Source organism: Neomonachus schauinslandi, chromosome 16, assembly GCF_002201575.2.
Source record: "Neomonachus schauinslandi chromosome 16, ASM220157v2, whole genome shotgun sequence".
Taxonomy (NCBI): domain Eukaryota; kingdom Metazoa; phylum Chordata; class Mammalia; order Carnivora; family Phocidae; genus Neomonachus; species Neomonachus schauinslandi.
The window spans coordinates 47,322,810-47,350,075 of record NC_058418.1 but is presented as its reverse complement, the minus strand read 5'-3'; the positions used below and the strand labels follow the sequence as shown (position 1 = coordinate 47,350,075).

General features: G+C 43.5%; 1 protein-coding gene across 1 annotated transcript in view; it reads left to right on the top strand.

The window, feature by feature from the left end:
* WDR59 (WD repeat domain 59) overlaps positions 1-27,266 on the top strand; it is an 84,184-nt gene that overhangs the window by 40,742 nt on the left and 16,176 nt on the right. The window contains exons 10-19 of the mRNA XM_044911453.1: positions 1,262-1,418; positions 5,069-5,148; positions 6,364-6,496; positions 6,637-6,761; positions 8,941-9,105; positions 12,117-12,212; positions 12,345-12,501; positions 12,980-13,049; positions 17,918-18,071; positions 21,937-21,993. Of these exons, the coding sequence (XP_044767388.1) occupies positions 1,262-1,418; positions 5,069-5,148; positions 6,364-6,496; positions 6,637-6,761; positions 8,941-9,105; positions 12,117-12,212; positions 12,345-12,501; positions 12,980-13,049; positions 17,918-18,071; positions 21,937-21,993 (1,194 nt within the window). The remainder of the gene's footprint in view (positions 1-1,261; positions 1,419-5,068; positions 5,149-6,363; positions 6,497-6,636; positions 6,762-8,940; positions 9,106-12,116; positions 12,213-12,344; positions 12,502-12,979; positions 13,050-17,917; positions 18,072-21,936; positions 21,994-27,266) is intronic.

The following is a 27,266-nucleotide window of genomic DNA, read 5'->3' as shown; positions in this document are numbered from 1 at the left end:
TGTGGCTGAATAATATTCCATTGTGTGTGTGTGTGTGTGTGTGTGGTGTGTGTGTGTGTGGTGTAAGATACATCTTTATCTGTTCATCCATTGATGGGCACTTGATTGTTTCCATATTTGCAGTGAGCCATTTAATATTTGTGTGGCCTCGGGCAAGCTGCTGGATGCTCTTGAACAATACTTTCCTCCTCTGTAGCATGTGAATATAATTTTTACCAGGCCTTCCTTTTTATTATTGTGATAAAATTTACCGTTTTAAAGTATGCTGTTTGGTGGCATTTAGCACACGCACAATATGTCTTTCCTTTTGAAAAATGGTATGTGAAAGTGCTTTAGAAACCATAAAATGCTACAGATAGAGGGGTAGGCTATTAGTCTTTCAGCAATTTTCCCATTGTCACATTGATAGCTTCTGATCAGAGATAATATATTTTCTTCAGTGTCAGCTTGAAAGGGAGTACAGGGATGAATAAAGCTGCCTTTATGCATTATGGCTCTAAGTATAGGCGCTGTGGAACATAGAAGATAATTTAGGTATTAAATGGCTTTTGCATCTGGGAGCGCTTGTCAAGAAATCAGACATTGTTCTTATGAATTAGAATACTTCTCTGGATTAATATGTTTACTTTAAAAAATAAACAGCGAAGTCCAGGAGTGCTGCCAGGAGGGAAAGTGAAGATAAATGTGCTCTTAGGTGACTGTGGTTTATTCCTTCCAGAACAGAGTCTGATTATCTACCAAATGGGCCCCCTTAGCTACCTAGCAGATTAGGTGTCGATAAGTAAAACGTGTCAGTCCTGAAACTGGAGGGTTTCCCTCTGAATAGCTGTAGTTTTGGGGGCCGTGGGAAGGCGATGCTTCGTGTAGATGCTGTGCTTCTGGTGCATTTCCACATGGCAAGAACTCTGCTCGCTGCTCTGGGGTTTTCCCCAGTGTGTCTTGCATACTCGTTCTGGATGTGAAACAGTGTGTTCTGTTCAGAGCCATTTGCTTATTTTAGAATTTAAAGTTCTCCAAGTATTTGGCTTAGCTTTATTTTTTACTCGCTTTGGTCCCTTCCATGCACAGAAAAAGGGAATAAATGCAAAAGAAAAGTAGATGTGATGGTTAACTTATGGTATTTGGAAAACATTTCCCCAGATGGGTTGGGGCCTTCCATCATCTCATTTATGTTAGTTAGGAAAGCATTCCAACTTTGGTAATTCAAGATTCAGCTGACTCTCCCTGGAATAACCACCTGCTTTTCCCTTTCCTGCCGTAGCCTTTCAGCAATGGACTGGTGACTGTGATGGTCCCCCAGCTGCGGAGGGAAAATAGTCTCCTCTTGTGGAACGTCTTTGACTTGAACACCCCAGTCCACACGTTTGTGGGCCACGATGATGTGGTGCTGGAGTTCCAGTGGAGGAAACAGAAGGAGGGTGAGTGAGTGGGAGCCTGATTTCCTTCTGAGCCATGTTCCACAGAAGCTCCAGTAAGGTTGGCCATGTGGTCCAGTGCAGAGGACGCAGACCCCTCAGCTCTGGGCTTGAGGAATGGGAGAGTCAGGGAGACCACCACCTACCCACTGTAGACGGGTAAGGGGTGTGTGTCTGTGGCTTGTCTCCCAAGCTCCCGCCTCTTCTCTTAGGTTCAGTATCATCTCTCACCTGCATGGAAGAGATCTGTAAGAGATGGAGACTTGCTGTTGGATCATCTCTAGGGCTGAAAAACTCTGGGGTCACAGTCCTCAGAAGCCTGGCGTTTGCTCCTTGCCACTCTGGGGAGGAAGGAGACCTGAGGTCATCATTAGCACCGCCCCCCACCACGTATGCCTAGTTCCCTTCACAATGCACAGTGGTCTTTTACCTCCCACTTCCTTGAAGATGGGTTTGACCGCATGTCTTGCTTTGGTCATGAGACATGAACAGAGTGATACGATCTCTTCTGGGTTGAAGCATTAGCGGCCATTGTACAATTACACGCTCTCTTTGGTTCTGCCACCGCAACTGGCAAAACTCCAGCTGGAGCTGTGCCCGTGAGCAAGATGTCCTTGCTTAATCCTCTGAGATTTGGGGATTGTTTGTTGTTGCAGCTTCAGCTAGCCAGCCCTCACTAATGCAGGGTCAAGTGTAATGGAGTCAGAAGCCCTCGGCCCCGGCTGCTCCACCAGCTCACCATGCAAACTTAGTTGCAGCCTCTCTTTTCCTGAGATCTTATTGTCACGATCTCTAAAGGTTTTACAGAACAGAAGTATATTTCTTGGTCTTTCCATATTATGGAAGGAAAGCCAGGCAGTGGAGTGGTGTGACCTGTCCAGGGTCCCAGGAAAGGTCTCGGGTAGACCTGGGATTATAGCACTCATCTTATTCCGGCTTATTTGTGACCTTCGCAAGCCTTTCTTCCAGGATAGTTTTTGAAGGGACTCTTGATCATCCTCTTAATTTTCTCATCTTTATTTCCCGAATATCCCTGCTTCTAGGAACGTGAGGCTGCTTGGTCCTTATCCCATCAACTTGCATGCATGACTTTGACTTTCAACTTCCTTTCTTGCATTTTGCCATAGTAAACAGATGAAGTTGTTTCCTCATAGTCTAGCAGGGAGAGGTTGGCCTGTAGTTCTGGCTTGAAACAAAGTTTTTGGCAACCCGTTTTCAGTTATCTGTGTCATCCGTGAGCTGACAGGCTGAATGGTGTACATGGGGGCCATCTAGTCAGTAGTGAGATTTTGAGTGCAAGTTACAGGTATTTCTTCAAATTCTTTTTATTGTAAAGTGTATCGTCTGTCTAGAAAATTGCATAAAACCTGTACAATCTGACAAATTTTGAAGTGAAAATCTATGTAACTACCACCACGGGCTAGAAAGGGAACATTGCTTGAGCCCCAGATCACAGTCCTTTTCCTTCCCTAGAAGGAAACGCTGTCCTAATAATTATGAGAGTGATTTCTGTTGTTATTTTTATAGTTTTGCCACCGTTTATGCATCCCTCGAAATAGTTTCAGCTCGCTTGTTGGACCTTTTGTAAATGTAATCCTCCTGCACGTATTCTTGTATTTTACTTCTTTTTCAACCACTGCTGCTCCATTTTATTTTACTTCCATGGCTTCTTAGTCAGTTTTTACTGGATCACCTCAAGCTTTGACTTGGGTTCTCACTGCGGTGCCGGAGCTCTTAGAGTGCTAGCAAGAGAACTGGGATGTCGTGGCCAAGGGAAGGGGATTCTTCATGAAGGAAGCTCCAGTCACTGGTTTCAGATGTTGCTGAAGGATCAAGGTGCAGAGTAAGAGGAAAGCACTTAGTGGTACAAATAGGAAGCTATGTGATCATTAAGAGACGAGTTCCAGAAGCAGATTGCGGATAGAAGCCGGATCGTAAGGCAACATGAACAGAGGCAGCAGGAACTGGTTTTGTGGATGAAGTCGCCTTCACAGGCAAGGAGCAGACTAAGTAGGTCTTAGAGCTGCTGCCCTCTCTGTCTGAGGGCAAGGAGAGGGTGCAAGAGAGGCAGTATGTGGGAAAGCAAGGGCCCTTGGAATGGGGGTGAAGGCACTGGTGGAGGGGTTGGGATTCGAATGGAATTAGGGGTAACTTTTCTCCACAGTCAGGGACGTGAAAAGAAGCCAGATGTGAATGCAGACGATTGCTGATGTGAACATGAGTCTGTACAGGGTCCAGGGGACTGCTGGCAGGCAGCCGTTCAGAAGACTTGTGTCCTGCCGGGCATGCGCAAGGATACAGCAACACCCTGAGGAGCGAAGGCCCAACTGGGGGCAGGGACACAGAGAAGGAACTTCTGCCCCTCACCCACCCTTTTAGCTTGGACACATCATGTGCTCTGCTGCCTCCATTTTCCCATCTGTAAAATGAAGGAATTGGATGAAATTCAATTCTAAACTCTTTTAAATTCTTTGCTCTCTAAGGATGGCCATAAAGGAGATTCTTGATATGACCTAATTACTCAGAAATGCCCTGATCCTTTCATAAAGCTCCCTCAATGATTTTAGAATAGTTTCCCTCTGGCCAGACCTGATATATGGAAATATAACTCAGTCAATTAAGAACACTCAATCAAGATTGATTATCCTTTTTTTTTAAAGCTTTTATTTATTTATTCGACAGAAAGAGAGATAGCAAGAGCAGGAACACAAGCAGGGGGAGTGGGAGAGGGAGAAGCAGGCCCCCTGCCGAGCAGGGAGCCCGATGCGGGGATCGATCCCAGGACCCTGGGATCATGACCTGAGCCGAAGGCAGACGCTTAACGACTGAGCCACCCAGGCGCCCCGATTGATTATCCATTTTATAAAGAGATGCATCTCTTTACCAAAAAATTCTTTTAAACGGCAAGGTGCCGTTATGCATTTAAAGCAGTTCGTTTCACAAAAATCATATTCATGCTCAGCTCCTCTGGAGCATATAAAAGGAGGAACATTTGTGCAGGCGAAAGTTCAATGTGACGTTAAATCCCAGCATCCCTCTTCACCTGCTGAGCTGCCAGATATTATTTCATTTCATTTAAGTTTCTGCTCAGATCTGACTTCCTCAGGGAGGCCTGTCTAAAGATAGCTCCACCATCAGTTCTCTAATCCTGGGTGTTGTTGTTGTTGTTGTTGTTGTTTTTTTGTTTGTTTAATAACACTGTCACTACCAGACATTTTATTATGTATTTATCTATTTGTCTGTTGCCACCACTGGATTGTGAGATCTATAAAGACAGAGACTGTAGTATTCATGCTTGTTCTAGTACCTAGAGCAGTGCCTGACGTCTAGGAGATGGTCAACAAGTATTTGTTGAATGGATGGATGAAGGAATCTCACCCCATTGCAACCTGTAGCAAAACTGTTGTTGAATTAAAAAAAAAACTCCAGGGGCGCCTGGGTGGCTCAGTCGTTAAGCGTCTGCCTTCGGCTCAGGTCATGATCCCAGAGTCCTGGGATCGAGCCCTGCGTCAGGCTCCCTGCTCAGTGGGGAGCCTGCTTCTCCCTCTCCCACACCCCCTGCTTGTGTTCCCTCTCTCGCTGTGTCTCTCTCTGTCAAATAAATAAAATCTTAAAAAAAAAAAATTCCAGGATTATTATTTGGTGATTTCTAGGGTCCAAGGACTACCAACTGGTTACGTGGTCACGGGATCAGACCTTGAGAATGTGGCGAGTGGATTCCCAGATGCAGAGGGTATGTATTCAGTGCTGTTGTGGAGGAGTGTAACTGGGTACGCTAGAAACTTAAAAAAAAATACAAAGTTTAGTACTTGTGGGAGTTAGAGGATACGTGAGAGACATTTACTAATACTTGCTGGTTGGCCGAGTGGCTTGTGTAGGACACACGGAGGCTTTGAGATCTTCAAGAGCCAATTCCCGTGTTGGGTACTTTTAAGCGTGAAAAGCCTCTGACTGCCTTTTCTCATGTCCCGGTATGAGAGTGTGGGTAGCCGACTGAGCAAATGGCCTGTGGGCTTCATTTCTTCTCTTCTTCTAAATGAACTAGGACGTCTAACCTTAGGGTCTGCAGTGTTCAGAGCCCTTTACATCCATCAGCAGCACCTGTCCTATGAAGCTCTTTTCAATTTTTGCCCCATAATGATACCTGTTTCTTACGTGAACCACAGTGGTTGGTGCCTGGTATGAACTGCTGTGGCCTGTGCTCTGTAGAGGGTAGATAGAAAATGCTGCGTAAAATTTTCAACCCTGCAGGGTGCCTGGATGGCTCAGTTGGTAGAGCATGCAGCTCCTTTTTTTTTTTTTGTGCCAAAACCTGGGGATGAGAGCATGCAACTCTCTCTCTCTTTTTAAGATTTTTTAAATTAATTAATTAATTAGAGAGATCGGTGGGGTGGGGAAGAGCAGAGGGCGAAGGAGAGGGACAAGCAAACTCATGGCTGAGTAGCGAGCCCAGTGTGGGCCTCAGTCCCATGATCCTGAGATTCATGAGCCCCACGTTGGGTGTAGAGATAACTTAAAAATCAATCAATCAATCAATCAGTCTTAAAAAAAATTTTGCAACACTGCTCAGTACGAAGTCACGCTTAGCATTTTGGTTAAGTATCATCACCTTACTGCCTTTCAAATATATTTTTTCCAGAAAGTACCATTTGTTCATTTTTGGTCTTGGGTTAGCTGAGCAACTCCATAAAGGCTTGGAATTTAATGTTTTCTGAGGCTTGCACAAACTATGAACAGGATGAAAAATTTCCAGGGTAGCTAAAAGTCTGTTCTCCTGTGTATTTAATCAGGGAGATTTGGTGGAGGGTAAAACCTATTCTGATTGTATCGGTTTTTGGCCGACATCTTTAGCCTTTGTGATTCCCATTTTTAAGTCAGAACCCTAACCAGACATGATGATCATTTCCACTGACATCTGTAGACCTAGATCTTCTACCCTTTGTTGCAGCTTTGTGCAAACGACATATTAGATGGTGTCGATGAGTTCATTGAGAGCATTTCTCTTCTGCCGGAACCAGAGAAGACCCTTCACACTCAAGATACAGATCACCAGCACAACTTGAGCCACGGGGAGGAAGAAGGTAATCAATCGGTCAAACGGGTGTTTCAGGGGAAGTGCCCCTCTGTGCATCTCAGAGTTATGGCAAATACCCTAGAATGGCTCTCGGACCCATTTTCAAAAGGGTTTTCCAACAACTGAAGAACCTCTCTCTCCTGCTAGTCTTAAAGGAAGACCCCCCGAGCAGTATCCTGGAAGAGAATAAATCGGAGCAGCCAGGGCTGCCTCAGACTCTGCAGCAAGAGTTCTCGCTGATCAACGTGCAGATCCGGAACGTCAACGTGGAGGTGCTCGCTAGTTTACGGCCTCGTTCCCCTGCTTGCGGATGGCAGTCGGTGGGCGAGGGGACTCTTTCAGCTCTGATCTCGGCTAGCAAAGAGCTTTGCTGCACCAACAAGTGAATCTGTCTGCTTGCTTTTTTATTTTCTAGGTTTTCTAGAGAAATAGATGTTTTACAAATGCAAATTATAGTCTCACCATAGTATTTTCTCGTAAGATGAACCAAGGAATAAACTGATGCTCATGTGTCTTGAAATCCTCTTAAGCTGCTCCAACACCTCATTTTACCATGTGTGAAGTTACTTAGAGCCAGGAAGGCTTAGTGATTTGGCAGAGGTTACTGGTGTGGTTAGTGGCAGAGCTGAATTTAGAAGCCAAACCTCCTGACCACCCCCCCCCCTCCCCACACACATACCAGGTTCTTTGGACTCTGCTGTACTGTCTCCCTTTAAAGCTGGTCATTTCCTTAATGACTTAGATTCATAGTAAGAAGGTCACCAAACCTCTTTGTTCATTTAACACATGGAAAGGTTTACTCTCTTCCTTTTGGGGAGGTATTGAAATGCTTTCCTTCAGAGAATTGAGTCTGTGAAGGAGTTTTGAAGCTTGATTTCTTTTTTGCCCAGATTCAACTAACAGTAGGTATGGATATGTGCATAATTATCTCCTTTGGCCTTTTTGGGAGGAGTGGGGCAGAGGGACAGAGAGAATCCCAAGCAGGCTCCACGCCCAGCATGTAACCCAATGCAGGGCTCCCATCTCACAACCCGGAGCTCATGACCTCAGCTGAAATCAAGAATCAGATGCTTAAACCAATTGAGCCATCCAGGTGCCCCTCCTTTGGCGTTTGTTTTATTTTTATTTTTTATTTTTTTAAAGATTTTATTTATTTATTTGACAGAGAGCGAGAGAGGGAACACAAGCAGGGGAGCAGGAGAGGGAGAAGCAGGCCTCCCGCGGAGCAGGGAGCCCGATGAGCGGCTCGATCCCAGGACCCTGGGACCACGACCTGAGCCGAAGGCAGACGCTTAACGACTGAGCCACCCAGGCGCCCTTCCTTTGGCATTTAAAACAACTCTGCAATACATGCTTTTCTCCCTACTTTACAAGAGGAAACTGACACTAAGAGATGTAATGACTTGTCTGAAGTCAGCAGCTATTTGGTAGAAGAGATACAATTTGAATCTGTCTCCAGATTTCCCACGTGTGTGCCTTTTTTCGCTCTACTCCAGCTGCCTTCTCTGGTTGGCAGCGCGAGAAATCGAGAGAGAAAGGATTCTTTGATTAATTGGTTACCTGTATCAATTCAGATCATAATCCTTTGTTGAGAACAGTGTGGACAGCCAAGTGATTCTAGTTTCAGAAGGAGATCTTGATTCCTTTTCCAGGAGTGCTTTTTTAGAAGTATTGAGATAAAATTCATTTACCATAAAATTTACCCTTCTAAAGTGTACAATTCGGTGGTTCATAGTATAGTCACGGAGCTGTGCTACCATCACCCCTAATTCCAGAGCATGTTCATCATTTCATCATTCCTAAAAAATCCTATTAGCAGTCACGTCCCATTGCCCGAGCCCCCGCCCCTGGCACCCACTAATCCGCTTTCTGTCTCCATGGATTTTCCCAGGAGTGCTTTTTAACTCGAGTCCGGTATTTCAATTTCTTCCTGCTTTATTTTCTCATCTCAAAATAAATATAGCAAGTTTCAGTTCTACCTCACAGCTTCAGGCTGAAGCTTTTTTAAGTCAAAATACTTTGAACTTATTAAATCAGTGCTAAAATTAAAAATCTGTCTTGAACACGAGTTGTCTAAATCTTCCAAATTCATTTGTCTCTGGAGAGTCTCCCTTTGCCCAGGTCCCGGGAGCCTAGAGCTTGCAGTTAGCTTGTTTAAATTCATTTGCGTCCGGGGGCGCCTGGGTGGCTCAGTTGGTTAAGCGACTGCCTTCGGCTCAGGTCATGATCCTGGAGTTCCGGGATCGAGTCCCGCATCGGGCTCCCTGCTCAGCAGGGAGTCTGCTTCTCCCTCTGACCCTCCTCCCTCTCATGCTCTCTGTCTCTCATTCTCTCTCTCTCAAATAAATAGAATCTTTAAAAAAATAAAAATATATAAATAAATACATTCATTTGCATCCGGAGATGCCCAATGGCTCATCTCGCGAGCAGTTGTCCCTCTGTCGTCTGCAGATGGACGCGGCGGACAGGAGCTGCACAGTATCCGTGCACTGCAGTGGTCACCGTGTCAAGATGCTGGTGAAGTTCCCTGCGCAGTATCCCAACAACGCTGCCCCTTCCTTCCAGTTTGTCAACCCCACAACCATCACATCCACAATGAAAGCGAAGCTGCTAAAGGTAAGGGTCTGTGTCCACACATTCCCCTTAGTGTTGTAAGAGGAGACGTCTGTTCACAGGCATCAGCAGCTAAGTTGAGTGGTAAAGTTGAATGAAAACTCCAGTAGATAAGATTTGAAAGTCATATGTGTGTGTGTGCTTCGGTGATAACTTCACTGTGTATAGAAAACATCAGAGCAGTGGTTCTTAACCTTTTTGGATCATGGACCCCCTTTGAACATCCAACGAAAACAATGGACCCTTCCCCAGAGAAATTTGCACAAATGTTGTATATAATTTAGAAATATAGTTGTAGCTCTATAATTGTATATAATCTGCTTTTGGATGTCATTAAAGCTATGCATTAATCCCTGGTTAAGAACCCTGCAGTACATTTTCATTTATCTGGAAACAGTAGGCAAGGTGTATTTTTTTTTTTTTAAAGATTTTATTTATTTATTTGACAGAGACAGAGATAGCGAGAGCAAGAACACAAGCAGGGGGAATGGGCAAGGGAGAAGCAGGCTTCCTGCTGAGCAGGGAGCCCAATGTGGGACTTGATCCCAGGACGCTGGGATCATGACCTGAGCCGAAGGCAGACGCTTAACGACTGAGCCACCCAAGCGCCCCATTCTTTTTTTTTTTTAAAGATTTTATTTATTTGAGAGAGAGAATGAGAGAGAAAGAGCACATGAGAGGGGGGAGGGTCAGAGGAAGAAGCAGACTCCCTGCCGAGCAGGGAGCCTGATGCGGGACTTGATCCTGGGACTCCAGGACCATGACCTGAGCCGAAGGCAGTCGCTTAACCAACTGAGCCACCCAGGCACCCGGCAAGATGTATTCTGAAGCTAAAAGATACTTTATCATCGGAAAACAAGGGGCGCCTGAGTGGCTCAGTTAAGCATCCGACTCTTGATCTCAGCTCAGGTCTTGATCTCAGGGTCGTGAGTTCAAGCCCTGCATTGGGCCCCATGCTGGGCATGGAGCCTACTTAAAAACAAAAACAAAATGTAAGGCAATAAAAAAAAAAAAAATCCATTCCAAGAAAAGAGGTGGTATCATCCTCAGGTGAGGCTGGCTGGCTGCCCAGGTGAGGTATCTGAAGGGATGGTGGTGCCTGAATGGAGGTGGGGTAGCCTGGCATCTAGTCCTTGCTCCTGCAGCCTCAGAAACTTGCTTTGGCATTTCTAATCAGAGCTAATCAGGCAGAATCTCCATTAAAAAAGCCCCACGAGCTGGGTATGATACACCTTTCTCAGTTTGAGCAGCGTCATGAGTGAAGTAACTGAAATGTCCTGACAAACCAAGATGACCCAACTACTACACACCCTTTGCCTAGTTTGTATCATATACACTTGACCCATCTTCCTGGGGGAAGATACGTAACCAAGAAAATTTTCAAGTGGTGTAAGGATCTCTCAAATGCTACTCTGATTTTGTAGTATAAGTGCATTTTGTGCTTGGAAATTTTTATTTTTCATCCAAGTATAATATGTAGTGTTATATTAAATTAGTTTCAGGTGTACAATATAGTGATTCAGCAATTCTATGCATTACTCAGTGCTCATCACAAGCGCACTCCTTAATCCCCATCACCTGTTTCACCCATCCTCCCACCCACCTGCCCTCTGGTAACCATCTGTTCTCTATAGTTGGGAGTCTGTTTTTTTGTTTGTCTGTACTTGGAATTTGAATATTTCATTGTCTTATTTGCACATGCAGAAAAGATAGATGTTCCTATTGTTATTAAAATGATAGGATTAGGGAGTATCTTTAAAGGTCTAATTCGGTGCTGCCTGATAAAAATATAATGCAGGCTACACGTAATTTAAAATTTTCTAGTAGCCACACTAAAAAAAAAAAAATTGAAAGTAGCAGGTAAATTAATGTCAGTAATATTTTTACGTACCCCAGTATATGCAAAGCATTTTCATCTCAGCATGTAGTCCATATAAAAATTATTGCAAGAGTTTGCATTCTCGGGCGCCTGGGTGGCTCAGTCGTTGAGCGTCTGCCTTCGGCTCAGGTCATGATCCCAGGTCCTGGGATCGAGTCCCACATCGGGCTCCCTCCTCGGGGGGAGGCCTGCTTCTCCCTCTCCCCCTCCCGCTGCTTGTGTTCCTGCTCTCACTATCTCTGTCTCTGTCAAATAAATAGATAAAATCTTTAAAAAAAAAAAAAAAGTTTGCATTCTCTTTTTTGTACTAAGTCTTCAACACTTGGTATGAATTTTACACTTACAAGCACATTTCAATTCAGCACGCCTAACAACTGAGGCTGGCCCTTTCCTTTTTTTATTTTTTTTTAAGATTTTATTTATTTGAGAGAGAGAGAAAACAAACAGGGGGGTGGGGCAGAGGGAGAGGAAGAAGCAGACTCCCTGTTGAGCAGGTAGCCTGAAGCTGGGCTTAGTCCCAGGACCCCCGAGATCATGACTCCAGCTGAAGGCAGACGCTTAACCCACTGAGCCACCCAGGCGCCCCAGCACATCTCTATTCAGACTACCTCATTTCACATGCTGTGTAGCCGCATGTGGGTAATGACTTCCATGTTGGACCACGCAGGCCCAGTTACACACCTGTCTTCAGTATGTGTATGTCAGTTTATGTCTATAGCATGTGCCTTAAAATGTTAGGATTTATATTTTTAAAGAAGCAAAAAAAAAAAAAAAAAGATACATTGTAATTTCCACCAAAGTGAAATCTGTTCCCCCTGGCCTGTATTGGGTATTACTTCTAGGATACTGAAATTTTCATGAGGGGTTGGGGGTTCAGCTAGAAGGCGAGGAAAGGAGTAGAATTCACCAGAAAGAAATGTGTTCTCTTAAGCTTTGTGTGTCTGCCCTGGCTAAGGAGAGGGCTTCTCGAATATGCTCTGTGAGCCTCTAGAGTCAGGTGGAAAGTAGGATGCCGAAGCCTCAGACACAGCTCCAGCCTCCCTGCATCTTCACGACTTCCCACTGCTTTGAAGAAGAAAAGTGAATCAGGAGAAGGAATGTTGCTATTCTTGACTGTGTTTCGTGCCTTTTCTAGATCCTGAAAGACACTTCCCTGCAAAAAGTGAAACGAAACCAGAGTTGTTTGGAGCCCTGCCTGCGCCAGCTCGTCTCCTGCCTTGAGTCTTTCGTGGTGGGATTCTTGTACCAACCTATGCTTTGATGTTTTGTTTCGTTTCTTCCTCCCCAAACTAATGTGTCCTTATTTTGTAAGTCAGCTTTAAGACAGCTTGTGGTTTTTAGTCTGTTAACTTTTAAATTTCAGAACCAAGAAGACAGCACTTCCAGCAACCCCTTTGCACTCCCAAACTCTGTCACTCCGCCCTTACCAACGTTTGCCCGAGTGACCACTGCCTATGGGTCATACCAGGATGCCAATATTCCCTTCCCTAGAACCTCGGGGGCCAGGTTCTGCGGAGCAGGTTGGTCTCTTTTTTGGTTCTCTGATTCTAGATTTTGAGAGCAAGAAGCCCAGAATGTCCTGTAGTCTGTAAAGAAATCTCAGAAAAATCAGGAAATTTTCATTTGTTCTTGTTTCCTGGGAACTCAAAAGACTGCTGTAGTGTTAAGTGGTCTGATGCTGAATTGGCTTCTGTGGACATATCCTGGGAATGTTCAACAAAATTACAGTTTTAATTCTTTTCATTCTGGTGAGCATGAATTTGAGTCTAATTCAGATCCCTGATTCTCAACACAGGATGGGTCCCCTAGCAAAGAAATATAAAAGTGCCTGAAAAGATTTTTTCCGCACCACACACATCCCATCTCTCCTGGATCCTAGAGATTCTGACCTTTGTCCTTGTTACATATGGCCACAGCCAGGACTGACCAGGGCTTCCTTAGGATTTCCCACGTGTAGCTCATTGACCCTGATGTGCACATGTGTGTCTCCTTTGTCAGGGTATCTGGTGTATTTCACAAGGCCGATGACGATGCATCGAGCAGTGTCTCCGACAGAACCTACTCCAAGGTGAGCCTGGGAGATGCAGATGTTAGCTGCATTCATGGGGCCATAAGTGGGCAGACATCTGGAAATGAGCACTGAGTTTGTCTTTGGACAAGTGGTTTTAGTTCTTCAGTAAATACCCACTCTAAGATTTTTTTTTTTTTAAGGTTTTATTTATTTGACAGAGAGAGAGATAGCAAGAGCAGGAACACAAGCAGGGGGAGTGGGAGAGGGAGAAGCAGGCTTCCTTCTGAGCAGGGAGCCCAACGTGGGGCTCGATCCCAGAACCCCGGGATCATGACCTGAGCCGAAGGCAGACGCTTAACAACTCAGCCACCCAGGCGCCCCCCACTCTTAAGATTTATTCATGAAAGATTAGGTTCACGAAATTGCCACTAAGCTGAGATTTGGGAGATCTGGTTACTACCAAACCACCAGAAGAAGTACTTTGATAAAAGCTGTTGTCAAAACAAGGCAAATTCTTTTTTAGTGTGCTTTTCCCCTATTGCTAAAGTATTATTTGAACATTAAATAAAAATAAAAAAGTAATGGGGCGCCTGGGTGGCTCAGTCATTAAGCGTCTGCCTTCGGCTCAGGTCATGAACCCAGGGTCCTGGGATCGAGCCCTGCATCGGGCTCCCTGCTCGGCGGGAAGCCTGCTTCTCCCTCTCCCACTCCCCCTGCTTGTGTTCCCTCTCTCGCTGTGTCTCTCTCTGTCAAATAAATAAATAAAATCTTTAAAAAAAAAATTAAAAAGTATCATCTGCAGGTCCACAACACTAATACACCACTTCTAACATTACCGAAACATGTTAAATTTTTAAAAATGACCTTAAGTGGTTGGAAAAACTCACAATATGGAAGTTTTAAATTAAAATTTGAAAGCTTTCCTTTTCCTTGGCGAGTCATTGTTAGCAATTTAATACGCTTTCTGTCTGGTCTCCATTATTTTTCTTTGTGTGGGTTTTTTGGTTTATTTGTTTTGTTCTGTTTTTAAGAGGCAATCTAAAGTAACAAATGGGAATGTGGACTTTGGAGCCAAGCCATGGGGTCCCCATCTTGGCCCTGCTGTTCTGTGACCTTAGGCAAGTTACTAAACTGTGCTTGAGTTTCCTCAGCAATAACTTGGGGATGATAGCGGCACCTACCTCCTTCAGTTGCCGGGAAGATTAAATGTGTTAATCCCTAAGAAGCATTTAGAACCATGCCCGGCACATTGCTCTGTGTTTCCTATTATTACTCCTGGTTGTATTTTTTGTTCTTGTTTTTGTTTTTTATGTTTTTACTGCTTTATTTTTATTTTTTTTATTTTTATTTTTTATTTTTTTGAAGACTTTATTTATTTGACAGAGAGAGACACAGCGAGCGAGGGAACACAAGCAGGTGGAGCGGGAGAGGGAGAGGCAGGCTTCCCGCGGAGCAGGGAGCCCGATGCGGGGCTCGATCCCAGGACCCTGGGATCATGACCTGAGCCGAAGGCAGACGCTTAACGACTGAGCCACCCAGGCGCCCCTGTTTTTACTGTTTTATTGAGATATAAGTCACATAGTATATAGTTGACCCATTTAAAAGAATTCAATGGCTTGTTGTATATTCACAGATAGAGACAAAAAGTAGATAGTGTTTACCCAGCCCTGGAGGAATGGGGGACTTGGGAGTGTTGACAGCTGGGGGATGCAGTTTCTTTGGGGGGGTCATTAAAAATGTTCTAGAATTGACGATAGTGATGGCTGCGCATAAATTCGCCTATTCTGGGCATTTTATATAAATAGAATCATATAGTTATGTGGTCCTTTGTGACTGGCTTCTTTCGCTTAGTGTAATGTTTTCAGTGCTCATACACGTAGCATGTGTCAGAACTTCCTTTCTTTTAATTGCCAGATAATATTCTATCATATGTATATGCCACATTTTCTTTATTTATTCATCAGTCAGTAGATGTTTGGGTTATTTCCACTTTTTGGCTATTATGAATGATGCTGCTATGAGCATTTGTAAGTTTTTGTGAGGGCCTAGATTTTCATTTTTCTCAGGTATATATATGTAGGAGAGGAATTGCTGGGTCATATAGTAAAGGTTTTTTTCTTCATTAATCAACTTTATGTTTTACAACAGTTTTAAGTGTATAGCAAAATTGAGTGGGAAGTCCAGAGAGTTCTAGCATACATCCCTGAGCCCACACATGCACAACCTCCCCCATACCACTGGTTTTTTAAGCTTAAATGTTATCAGTTATATAGGATAGACTTCTGGTTCTGCAATGGGGCAACCAGGATAACACAGAAGCCCTCCCACTGCAAACACCTGGGTGTGCTGGATGTAATATAATCAGCATATTTAGAGGAAAGAAAGGAGATCAAAGCTACTGCTGTCCTGAGAGTCTGCCAATCTCTGCAGTAACCTAGGCAGATGAGACCTTGGCCAACAGGACTGGGGAGTTAAGTGTCAGAGACCCCATATGCTACTTTGGGTTCTTTATTTGAAAGATTGTACTAAAAAACAATCACCTACTCTCAAAGGGAAACAAGAATATGTGTATCTGGGCTTTGGATCAGAACAGCATTCTATTGAGGTATAATTTACAGTACACGAATATGAAGTGTATACCTTGATGACCAGCACCCAGACCAAGATACAGAGCAAAGGTTCCCTGTCCTTTCACCCAGAGGAAACCAGTCTTGTGACTTCCATCATTGTAGTTTTAGTTTTGCCTGTGCTTGAGCTTCATCTAAATAGAACATCATGCAGCGTGTGCTATTTTATGTCTTACTTATTTTGTTCAACTTAATGTTTTGGTTTTTGGATTTTATTTGAGAAAGAGAGAATGAGTGGGGGGCAGGGCAGATGGAGAGGGAGAGGGAGAAGCAGGCTTCCCGCAGAACAAGGAGCCTGGCGTGGGGCTGGATCCCAGGACCCTGAGATCATGATCTGAGCCAAAGGCAGATGCTTAACCGACTGAGCCACCCAGGCGCCCCCAACTTAATGTTTTTGAAATGGATCCATATAGTTGTATATGTCAGTGGTTCCACTATATGAAATAATACAGTTTGTTTATCATTCTCCTCTTCAGGGATATTTGGGCAGTTTGGGGCTATTATGAGTAGATCTACACATTCAGGTCTTTTTTTTTTTTTCATGTATATTAATTTCTCTACCCAAGGACTAGAATCCTTGGGTCCTAGGATAGGTGTATGTATGATTTTTGTTTTTAGTATTGCCAAAAAGTCTGTCCCCAGTGGTTGTGCCATCTCACCAGCAATGTTTCAGAGTTCTGGTTGCTCCACATTCTCTCCAAAATTTGGTGTTTTCAGTCTTTTCAACTTTAGCCATTGTGGTGGGTATGTGGTATCTCATCCTGGTGATGACTAGTGAGTTGGGCAGCTTTTGTGTGCTCATTGACCATTTGGGTATCTTCTTTTGTGATATGCCTGTTCAAGTATTTTGCCCATTTCTTTAGGACTGTGTTCCTTATCATTTATTTGTGGTTGTTTTTTGTTCTGGTTGTAAATCCTTTGCTTGAAGTATGTATCGATTTTCTCTTAATCTGTTGCTTGTCTTTCTCCTTCCCTAATGATTTTTGATAAACAGAAGTTTTTAATTTTGATAAAGTCCAACCTGTCACTCTAAAAATTTAATGGTTAGTGTCTTTGTGTTCTAGGAAAAAAATCTTAGCCTACCTAAGGTCACAAAAATATTCTTCTGTTTTCTTTAAAAAATTTATAGTTTTAGATTCCTTATTTAAGGCCTATAGTCAATCTCAAATTAATTTTTGTGTATGATGTGAAATAGGGGCCAAAGTTCACTTTTTTCAGTAGAGATACATAATTGTTCCAGCACCATTTTTGGAAAAAATTTGACTTTTCTCATTGAATCTGCATTGATTTAAAAAAATTGCATTGGGACGCCGGTGGCTCAGTCTGTTAAGCGTCTGCCTTCGGCTCAGGTCATGATCCCAAAAGCCCTGCGTTGGGCTCCCTGCTTAGTGGGGAGTCTGCTTCTCCCTCTTCCTCTGTCCCTCCCCTCACTTATGCTCTCTTTCTCTCAAGTAAATAAAATCTTTAAAAAAAATGGCATTGATACATTGTTGAAAATCAATTGACCCTATGTTTGTGGGTCTATTTCTGGAGTCTGGTTTTTTTTGTTTTGTTTTGTTTCTCTTTCATCTATTGGTTTCTCTGTATGCCAACACTATACTCTTAATGTAGCTTTTATATAGTAGGTCTTCAAATCTGCTAGGGTGTGTCCTCCAACTTTATTATTCTTCAGGCTTATGTTGGCTACTCTAGGTCTTTTGCATTCTTGTAAAAATATGAAATGGCCTATTGGTTTCTACAAAGAAAAAAAAGCCTATTCATATTTTGATTGGAAATGTGTTGACTCTGTAGACTAGTTTGGAGAAAATGGACACCTTGACAATAATATGGAATCTTCCAATACACTAACATGGTATATATCTATTGTTTTGAGTCTTCTTTAATTTCTCAGCAATATTTTGTATTTTCAATGCACATTTTAAAATTAAATTTGTTTCTAGGTATTTGATGCTATTGTAAATGAAATTTTTTAAATGTTTATTTCCAAATGTTTGTTTCTAATATATAGAAATAAGTAGATTTTTATAGACTGGCCTCCTATTTAAATTCACTTATTAGCTCTACTAGTTTGCAGATTCCTTTGAGTTTTCTATGTATACAGTCAGAAGTATTCTCTGCTTCTGCAGACAAAGCGTTTTTCTGTTTCATAAGTTCATTTTGTTCTTTTTCTGTTTCCTTTTCTTCCCATTTTACCTATCTTTTTTTTCTCTTGGTTTCATCACGTGCTTAAGAGTAACACTACTTGGAAATATGGAAGGACTGTAGCCAGTATGGATAATTCTGCGTTTTCAACCACAGGTCTCTGTCAGCTTTGTCTGCTTATCATACTGGCTTGATTGCTCCCATGAAGATCCGCACGGAGGCCCCTGGGAACCTTCGTTTGTACAGCGGGAGCCCCACTCGCAGTGAGAAGGAGCAAGTCTCCATCAGCTCCTTCTACTATAAGGAGCGGGTAAGCAGCAGAGCCATGGCCTTCGATTCTTATTCCTTCTGGGTTCTTGTCCTTTGTCTCCCTGCCTGCTGTGCAAAGCAGCCAGGTTAATAATCCTCCTGTAGTCTTTAACTTTCAAAATTAGTTTGTTCAAGAAGGACCTTTGCTTTGTTCCTTCCAGTTGGTTTTAACTACTGTGAATTGTGTGTGTGGAGGCATGGGGTGGTTCTTATAATCCATATTCGTCACTCCCCATTTAACCCTATCCTTGTTACCTCCACTTGTTAAGGTAATTCCCACTGTTTCAGGTAGGATAATTTAGCTGCAGATCTTCCTTGGTGTTCTGATGTTTGTCAACAAATTAAGGGATGCTTCTGAAGGCTTGGGCTCTCAATATATTTAGAACGTCATAGCGGTGAGAAGTTTTCAAGTTGACCTCTGAGGGGTCTTATGCTTCTACTAAGTCTACACCGAAGTGCCCATCTGAATGGGAAAGTTTATGTGAAAATCACCTGAGCCTGTCCTTATGTTCCTGGGTTCTCCAGGAACTCCTCGTCCCTAACGTAGCTATATTAAGCTGTCAGAAGCCTTTGGTGACGACACTGTAGAGAATGTTGGCAGAGCGTAGGAGTGCTTCTAAGAACTCTTTCTGTGTTGTCAGATTGAGAGGCTGGTTTAAACTGCCTTTTAACTGACATGATGTTTTAAACACAGCTACCACCAAGCTATTAACCAGCTCAGTCCTTAGGAATTCTTTGTTGCTGTCCCGAACTAATTGAGAAATGATGGATTGACTATCACTGAAATGTGTTTTTTAAAAAACTGAATTATTTTAAATAAAAACCCAGTTTCCAGCAGGTGTTAGAGGTGTCTACACTTCGATTGCAGTGTGGTGTCTAGCCTTGGTTCACACTGGTGGTTGGACACCTCTGCCTTTGTCTAGTCTTAGGGTTGGTGTGTGACTGAAATGAGCAGCAGGGACTGACGCTTGAGACAGGACCAGCCTTGGACAAGACCACTCTGCTGGATGGGGACAGTGATTGTTGCCTTTCTGTAGTCCTCTTCTTCACCTCTCTGACAGAACTGTGCCCCTCTGGCCCCTGTTATCTTCCCAAGTCCTTTACATTAAAAATTTTTAGGTTTTCTTCCCCTCTAAGCAAGCTAGTAGGCATTTTATTGACGTAACAGTCAAACAAACTCATGGTTGGGTAGATGGGGGAATTTTCTTTAGCATCAGGGCCAGGCTGAGGAGATCTTTTAGTCAAAGAGACAGTTCTGAATCCCCCTCTGAGTCATGTCATGTGTTACTCCTGCTTGGGTTTGGATTGGGAAAATAGGTGGGCTAGCATTTTGACTCTGACAGTGCAGAAAGTCCGTGCCTAGTCACAGTAACTCCAGTTCCACGATGGGACCTCTCCTAATGCAAAAGCATTTGTAAAGCCTTACTTACGTACATGTTTTTCACAGTCTGGCTTCTTTTACCATAAATGCCATAATCATAAAGAGGGACCAAAGGCACATAGATAATGACCTTTTATCAGACAGGATCTGCTGGGAGGAGGGGAAGGATGTGATACTTCAGTTTCGGATGGCTCCCAATATACAGCTTCTCCACAGAAAACAGGCTATTATAGTCCCTAAGATGACCTCATATAGTAAGTGATCTTTAAGTTTTATTTCAGAGACTGGCCGTATAAAATGGGGGCAGACACTTGTAATTTTATATGAAACGTTTGTATTTCTGTGTAATATACGTACAGAAAAGTTCACAAATCGTAAGTATATAATTCAGTCAATTAACAGTCACACAGGCCAAGAAATAGAACATTCTAAGAACCGTAGAAGCTCTTGGGAGGAAAGCACATCTCAGTGGGTGACATATAGTAGTTATTAGGTGAAATCCTATGAAATAACTGATACCTTATTTATTTATTTATTTTAAGATTTTATTTATTTATTTGACAGATACCACAGGCAGGGGAACAGTAGAGGGAGAGGGAGAGGCAGGCTCCCCACCAAGCAGGGAGTCCGATATGGGGCTCGATCCCAGGACCCTGGGATCATGACCTGACCCGAAGGCAGTTGCCTAACAATCTGAGCTACCCAGGTGCCCCGATACTTGACCTTTTTTTTTTTTTTTAAAGATTTTATTTATTTATTTGACAGGGAGAGACATAGCGAGAGAGGGAACACAGGCAGGGGGAGTGAAAGAGGGAGAAGCAGGCTTCCCACCGCTCAGGGAGCCCGATGCGGGGCTCGATCCCAGGACCCTGGGATCATGACCTGAGACGAAGGCAGATGCTTAACGACTGAGCCACCCAGGCGCCCAATACTTGACCATTTTTAATCTCAAAAAGTTTCATGTGGTTCAACCTCATAAGAGGTTAAACAAGTGAGTCATTTTGTGACGAATCTGAAATAAATTCATCTCTCCTTGAACCTGTTCATGTCCATCCCATTACTTGAGGCACAGGGAAATGAAACACAGCCATGACCTTATAGAGGCCATCTTCCTTCCTCTTAGAGGTTGATATAGTTTTATCCCTCAAGGAGTATTTTCTTATCCTTAGGTATCTAGTTTGACATGTCAGATAATACCACTTTTATTACTTTTGTTCTCAAAATGATTCCAGATTGCCACATTTCTCTGTGCCTAAGTCTTTATTTTCAGCCCCAGTTTTTCCCCTACATATTTTTATTCTCTTTCAGATCTCTACCCTTGAGATCGTTAAATGAGTAAGAGTCAAGGAAGAGAATATAACTGCATTAAAGTATAGCAGTGAAGGAATTATAGAGTGTTTTGGAGATTATAAGATGCTTTATGGAACCATTGGGGATTTTACCGTTTGTTTGTCTTGTTTTTATGTATTTTTAACCTGCCCTACTTAGGTCTTATTATTATATTCACCCAAATGTTCTCCAGATGGAATTCCAAGGTTCGTTGCTAAATACTTAAAAATGTGAGAGACCTAAAAAAACAACAACAATAAAAACCAACTATCAAATTTTACAGGAAGTTAGAAAGCTGGAGAGATGCTAGCATTCATTTGGTAACTGGACCAACTATTAATAGTTGATGAAATATTGTTTATTCCTAGGACAAATCAGAAGACCCAGAACTTGTGATAAACATTAGGCTTTGGCCTATAAACATTTCTAAAATTTTGCACCCGTGCTTCAGTTTATGTCACTAAAATAGCTCTAATGTAAATAACTGAGGCGGTCTTGAAGTTAATAGAATAATTTCTGATTTCCATAAACAGTGCTTTTTGGCCCCAGTTTCACACTGATGCTCATGTTGTTAGCCAGTGCCCTCAGGAGGGCAGCTCTTCAGCCTTGCTCCCTCTTTCCCTCCATTTCTCATGCACACTTGCTTACTCATCACTCTGAAAATAGCCCTGCAGCCCTGAGGTCAAGGCTTCCACTTTCCCCAGTGCCCACCAAACCACACACCAGAAACAGTTGGGTGTCAAGTCTACCAAAGAACTTCTTCCTTTTTAGGAATGAGAATCTTCTCGCACATACATGTGCTCTTGATGGGGAGGGGAGACCCTCCACCCATTTCTCGACTTGCCCTGCGATCATCCCTAGAGTACACCAACATTGACCTCAGCCTCCTTATATCTTGAGATGTGTTTCGAACTGAAGAACAATGACACTGAAGCTGGGTTGGGAGAGCAGTGGGTCGGGAGGGAGGTGAGGGAATCCAAATATTGCTCTGCTGAGGTTTAGATTTTTAGTCGTTCAAACCCGATTTTGCAGTAAATTGTGGTACCTTTTAATCCATCAGATGTGTGGGAAGCTTTCATTTTATTCTATATTTTTCCCTTTTAATTTTCTTGGTGTTTTTCTTCCCTCCTCCTGGGTGTAACGTTTTCACGCACAGATGTCTCCTCGCTCTGCCCGGCGACGTTGGTCCATACAAGCAATTAACGACTTCCCGGTACTGTGCGCTGTGCAAATGCTCTCCTTGACTAATCCTGTCTGCCCAAAGGCCCAAGAATAAAATGCCACCTGCCTGGCTTTGAGGAACCTGAGTGACAGGCTGGCTGGTTTTCAGGACCAGCACAATAAATTTTTCACTCTTGGGAGTCAGGCACCGAGGACTTCCTCCTTGTTTCATCCACTTTCAAATGGGTGAATACTGAGACCGTTAAGGATCGTGAATGGGCTTCTTTAAAAATGAAGCCAAACACTGGGTTTCTTGGAAAGAACCCCAACTGTAAGCCTTTAGCTCACCTGATTTCATTTGGAGTATTTGTATAATTTCCTGGAGCTTTCAAAAGCCTACCTTTGGCATGGGGTGAGGCAGAGGAAGATATAAGAGGCTTCCACCATTTTGTCTCTCTGTTTTTATCGTCTTGGTCTAGTTCAAAGAGGGAAGTGCTCACCTGCTTCATTGGCATGATGCATAAGCTAGTTTTTAATCGTTCAGGAACTTTCTGGAACAATTTTTTCCTTGCCATCAGTATTTTGCATTGCAATGAAACCTCTGCTGTGGACATCCTCTCTCTTTTCTTTCCCTCTTCCTCGTTCCTGTTGGCCACCCCCCCCTCTTCTGTCTTCCTCTCCCACCCCCTTCATGTTTCAGTAGTGCCAAGGTGGCCTCATGGCTTTTTTGTAAATTTTATTCGGTGTAAAAAATTTTTCGGGGAATCGTCCTATAGCCTTTTCATATCGAACCCAGTTGAAATCAGGAGCCCTGATTAGCACGTACCGCTGCTGCTGACAACTTGCGGGCAGAGCCAACGTGGCCGCCTTTCCTCAAAAAGCCTGTCCCAGCCAACCTGACTGCTGGATTTCCACTGATTTCCAGAAGTCTCTGCTCCTGCTGCTATTGAACTAGGAACTCACGTTGACTCACCGCCCACTCTGCTGATTTTGCATTGTTGGTGGGGTTGCTGCGAAGCAGTTGGTGGCTTATTCTTGGGCTGTTTTTACATTTAACCCATTTATTGGCATTGATGTCGCCTCCGATTGTAGCAGTAATACTGATGGTGCGGTCGCAAGCTGGCTATCTTGGTTGTCATTCAGTGCTCTTCGCACCAGTGCCTCCCCTCCCCCCAGTCCTTTCCTCCCTGTCCTCCTTCCTCTGATTCCATGAACGCCTTCTTGGTATGTTCAGAGGAGCATCCCGGTGCTCATCATGTGATAATTGTCTGTCTCGTTTTGTCTCTCTTCCCTCAATCCCTGCTTATGAAATCTGTGGGGAAGGGGCATTTCCTGTGATGGGGCATTGAGAAGACCCAAGAGAAACGCAGGGCCCTTTGCCTCCCAGAGGGACTGATCCTACTGCACAGAAAAGCACCCACATTGAAGCCCGTCAGAGTGGGACTGGAGCAATGCGGGAGGTTTCGGGGGCTTTTAGGCCAGAGTGCCCTCCCTCACCTGGGACGTTCAGCCACACCTCAGCCTGGTGTGTCGCTGTTCTCTGCCTGTTGTCACCTGACAGTTGCACAGATGAGAGATTCCTCAAATCACCAGCAAGCTGTAAGGGAAAAAGAAGTCTTGGGGAAGTGTGGTTGGAATATGAACCCTTTTTGCTGCAGAAAAGTTATCTGTGCTCATTCGGGAGCAGCGAGGACCTAAGGCCCTGACATCTGATTGGAGATTGAGCATGTGTTTATTTAGGTGGCCTTGTTATATTTGCATCCCCAGAATAATTAGTCACTAGACTGGAGTACTGGGAGACCCCTCGAGCCTGAAGGGGAGGTACTTCGTATTTAAAAACCACCAACCACTAAAGAGAAAAAACAAAACCCTTTTATGACCCCTTACAGATTTTTGATAATGTTTTGCAGTTATTCCTTGCTGGATTATATGAATGCACAGCGCTGTCCCAGAATTGCTTTTATAGTTTGAGGCTTGGTGGCAGCTGTGGTTAGGGTGACCCAGTGGTGGCGAACCTCCTGTTAAAAGCTCAGAGGCAGCTTAGTGAGTTTCTACCACACATCGCCTGTACTTCAGAACGGATCGGTGAAACCACCTGGAAGCCTGCTGTCTCAAGAAGTTGCCAAGCAAGTCCCAGGAAATCCAGACTGTGATTTGCATAATTCAGTGAAGGATGATTACAGAGAGTTGTCCAAGACCACTGTCTTTACATTTTCATTAAGTACCTATTGATGACTCACACGGGTTTGTTTCTCCCCATCTCTGTAACCAAGGACCACAGATGGGCAGAGGGAAGAGCCCTAAGGCATCTCTTTGGACTCCGTTCTCTTCCCTCTGAACGTGCCTACCCCTCCCACACCCAGAAAGGGGATGAAACAGAGTGTGAGGGTCAGGCTCTTGAGCCTGGCTTGAAATACAGCATCTGGGTCTGAGCCCGGTGAGCCCCACATGAAGCCTGTAGCCACGGCCGCCTCTTGTCTCTGCTGGTATTCAGCGTGCTGCTCTGGATGTGCTTGGGATACTTGGCAGAGAAGTGAAATGAGAGCAGTGGTAGAGACGGGTGTCAGGACTCGATACCATCAGATGTTGATCTCCTTATATGCAGAAATGGATCCATTTAAAAATGGACCAAACTGTTTACATAGTAACAGATAGCTTAGTCTTAGGGCTTTTTTTTTTTCTTTTCTTTTTAATCCAAAATCATGCACTCGAAAGCAGGTTAATAAGGATGGGCTTAGCAGCCTGACAGCCTGTGTTCAAATCTCAGCTCTTAGGAGTGTGGCCTCAAGTAAGACTCACATTCTCATTTGTGGAATGGAAGGAGCAGCCCCTCTTTCAGAGAGCCGAGGTAATGCCCACGCTCGCAGAGAGGAAACAGCCCCGAGTGGGAGCTCCTGTTGTTCATAATAACAGACAAATCTGTAAATCCTGAGTCATACATTTATACGCTTGGACTCGTGTCCGGGACATCTTTCATTTCCCACATATAAGACCATCTGTGCCATTTGAAGGTGAGGCTGTGGGGAAATAGGACAGTTGCTCATGATCTTCCATGTCCATTACCCAGGTCCTTCTGCTCAAGTATTTTTGGCATTCTAAAATGATCACTTTCAGAAATAATTCACGTCTGCTAGGAAAAACATTTTTAAATGAGCTAGTCTGTATGCAAAGGGACCACTTTTGGCACACGGGCCTTAATATTTTGCTTTCATTAAGTTTGCTTAAAAAGATGGACATTGTGGTGGTTTTCAGTGTGGTCTGAAAGCTAGTAGACCCCATCCCTCATGAGGCCTCCATTTATTTCCACCTTTTAGTCACATAGAGCTATAGTGAAGTGCCCAGTTGTTCAAACACTCCTCATTTTCTCTCGTAACAATGAGCCAGAGTGTCTGCCTGGAACAGTGTTTTAGAAGCCTTCCACCCAACACAGAAAACCAATGAGATGGATCATATTCCATTCCAGGTGGAATTTTTTTAGTGTCAGATCTTTTCCTTTTGTTTCTTTCTTAACTTTTTAAATCCAGTACCCCAAATCTCATTTGAGATATTCAATTATGTAGGACCTATGGGTGTTGTTTCCTGGAATTTTTAAACTCTTGGAAACCTGGATGAAAAAGTTTGTGTACTTAACACCCTCCCTGTTCCAGTTCACCACACTGTGCTGTTCCAGTCACTGCCTGGTAGATGCCCACAGAATTACCCTACCCACAACCAGTCACGTCAAATTATTTCATGCACATGGACAACATCTGTCCTGTGTTGGTTAATACCACCTGGCTCCAGTCCATTCTGACAGGCTGTTTGCTCTTTAGCCCGTTCTCCCCTTAGTTGCATCCTCATCAGGCTATTTGTGGCTAAAAAGCTAGTATTTTTGTGAGTGTGTACGTAATTCTTTAGAAACTAGGCAGCACAAATCGAGAATCGAAGGGCTGCCGGACAATAGTAGACAGGGCTTCTCTTGTATTGATAGTAATGATGTGTATGAATAAAGAGCACAAAGTAACTCAATTGCTGCTTAAGATCAACTGGGTCAAAGTTCCAAATTGATAATGTAGCACATGTATTTACAAATTATGATAAAAAGTTCAGAGACCTCAGCTAAACTTCATCTGCCACGAACCGAGTCCAGGTGTCCTGGATCTAGTAGGTTCCATAACCCTTACTGAGCCCATAGGAAGTTCCATGCTGTGGGCACCTTTGGGGATTAGATGGGACATCACTGGTCAGAAGCGACTAACTATAGACCATGACTAATGAATAGAAGAGTGTAGAAAAATCACTAGCGGAAAATGAATTATTTGTGAGTAATATAAGTAATGATCTAATCTAAATTCGTGAGGGCTTGTAATACATTTATAATCATTACAGATTTGATTTAATTGTATGTTTTCAGTCTGCACTCTTACCTTTTCACTGTGGCCTTATTAGACTTGCAAGATCGGAAAGGAGCTCATCCTGAGGCATAGTTATCAGTGAGCAAAGAGGATGACATGAGACTAAGTTCATAGCAAATAAGGAGCTCACCCAGGGTCATACTGAACCAGCACAGATGGTAATAAGACCAGCACACCTTGGTTTTCTGACTCCAGATTGCAGGCCCCTTCCCTAGCAACTTTGTTAATAAGTATGTCACCTCCCCCCTGAGTTGAATCACTTTGGTGGCCCCCTTTTCAACTTCCAGCAATAAAATAAAATAGAATATTGTTCCCTCGGCTGGTTGTCACTTTGAAGATACCAGATCGGGCTACGCTGATAATTCTCCCTTTCCAGGACATCTCTCATTTCCCACACACAGGCTCCTTTGTAGGGGAGGCTGTGGGGAAATAGGACAGTTGCTCATGATCTTCCGTGTCCATTACCCAGGTCCCTCTGCTCAAGTATTTTTGGCATTCTAAAATGATCACTTTTAGAAGTAATTCAAGCCTGCTAGGAAAAACCAGGTAATTCTCCTTGAGCTGCTAAGTTTCTCGGTCTGCCTGCCACAGATTAAGGTTTGCAGAGCCCACACTGCTGTGTCTGAATTAAATTTTCAACAAATCCTATTAAAGCTGTCTGAGAAGAAAAAAACCTTTGATTAGCTTCAGGCAAGAACTTTGAACCTAAGGCTGATCCCAACCTTAAAAGTTGCTCTTCTCCCACATTTTTGGGGTCTTTACTAACTTATTTACCTGCTGTTCTTTCTTTCTTTTCTTTTCTTTTCTTTTTTTTTTTTAATTCTAGATTCAAGGTATCTATTTTTGGGCATCTGTACCATGTATGTAGCACTGCAGTAGGTGCATATGTTCCTGTTAGGATTTTGGAACCAAGAGCTCAATGCCCTTTGCC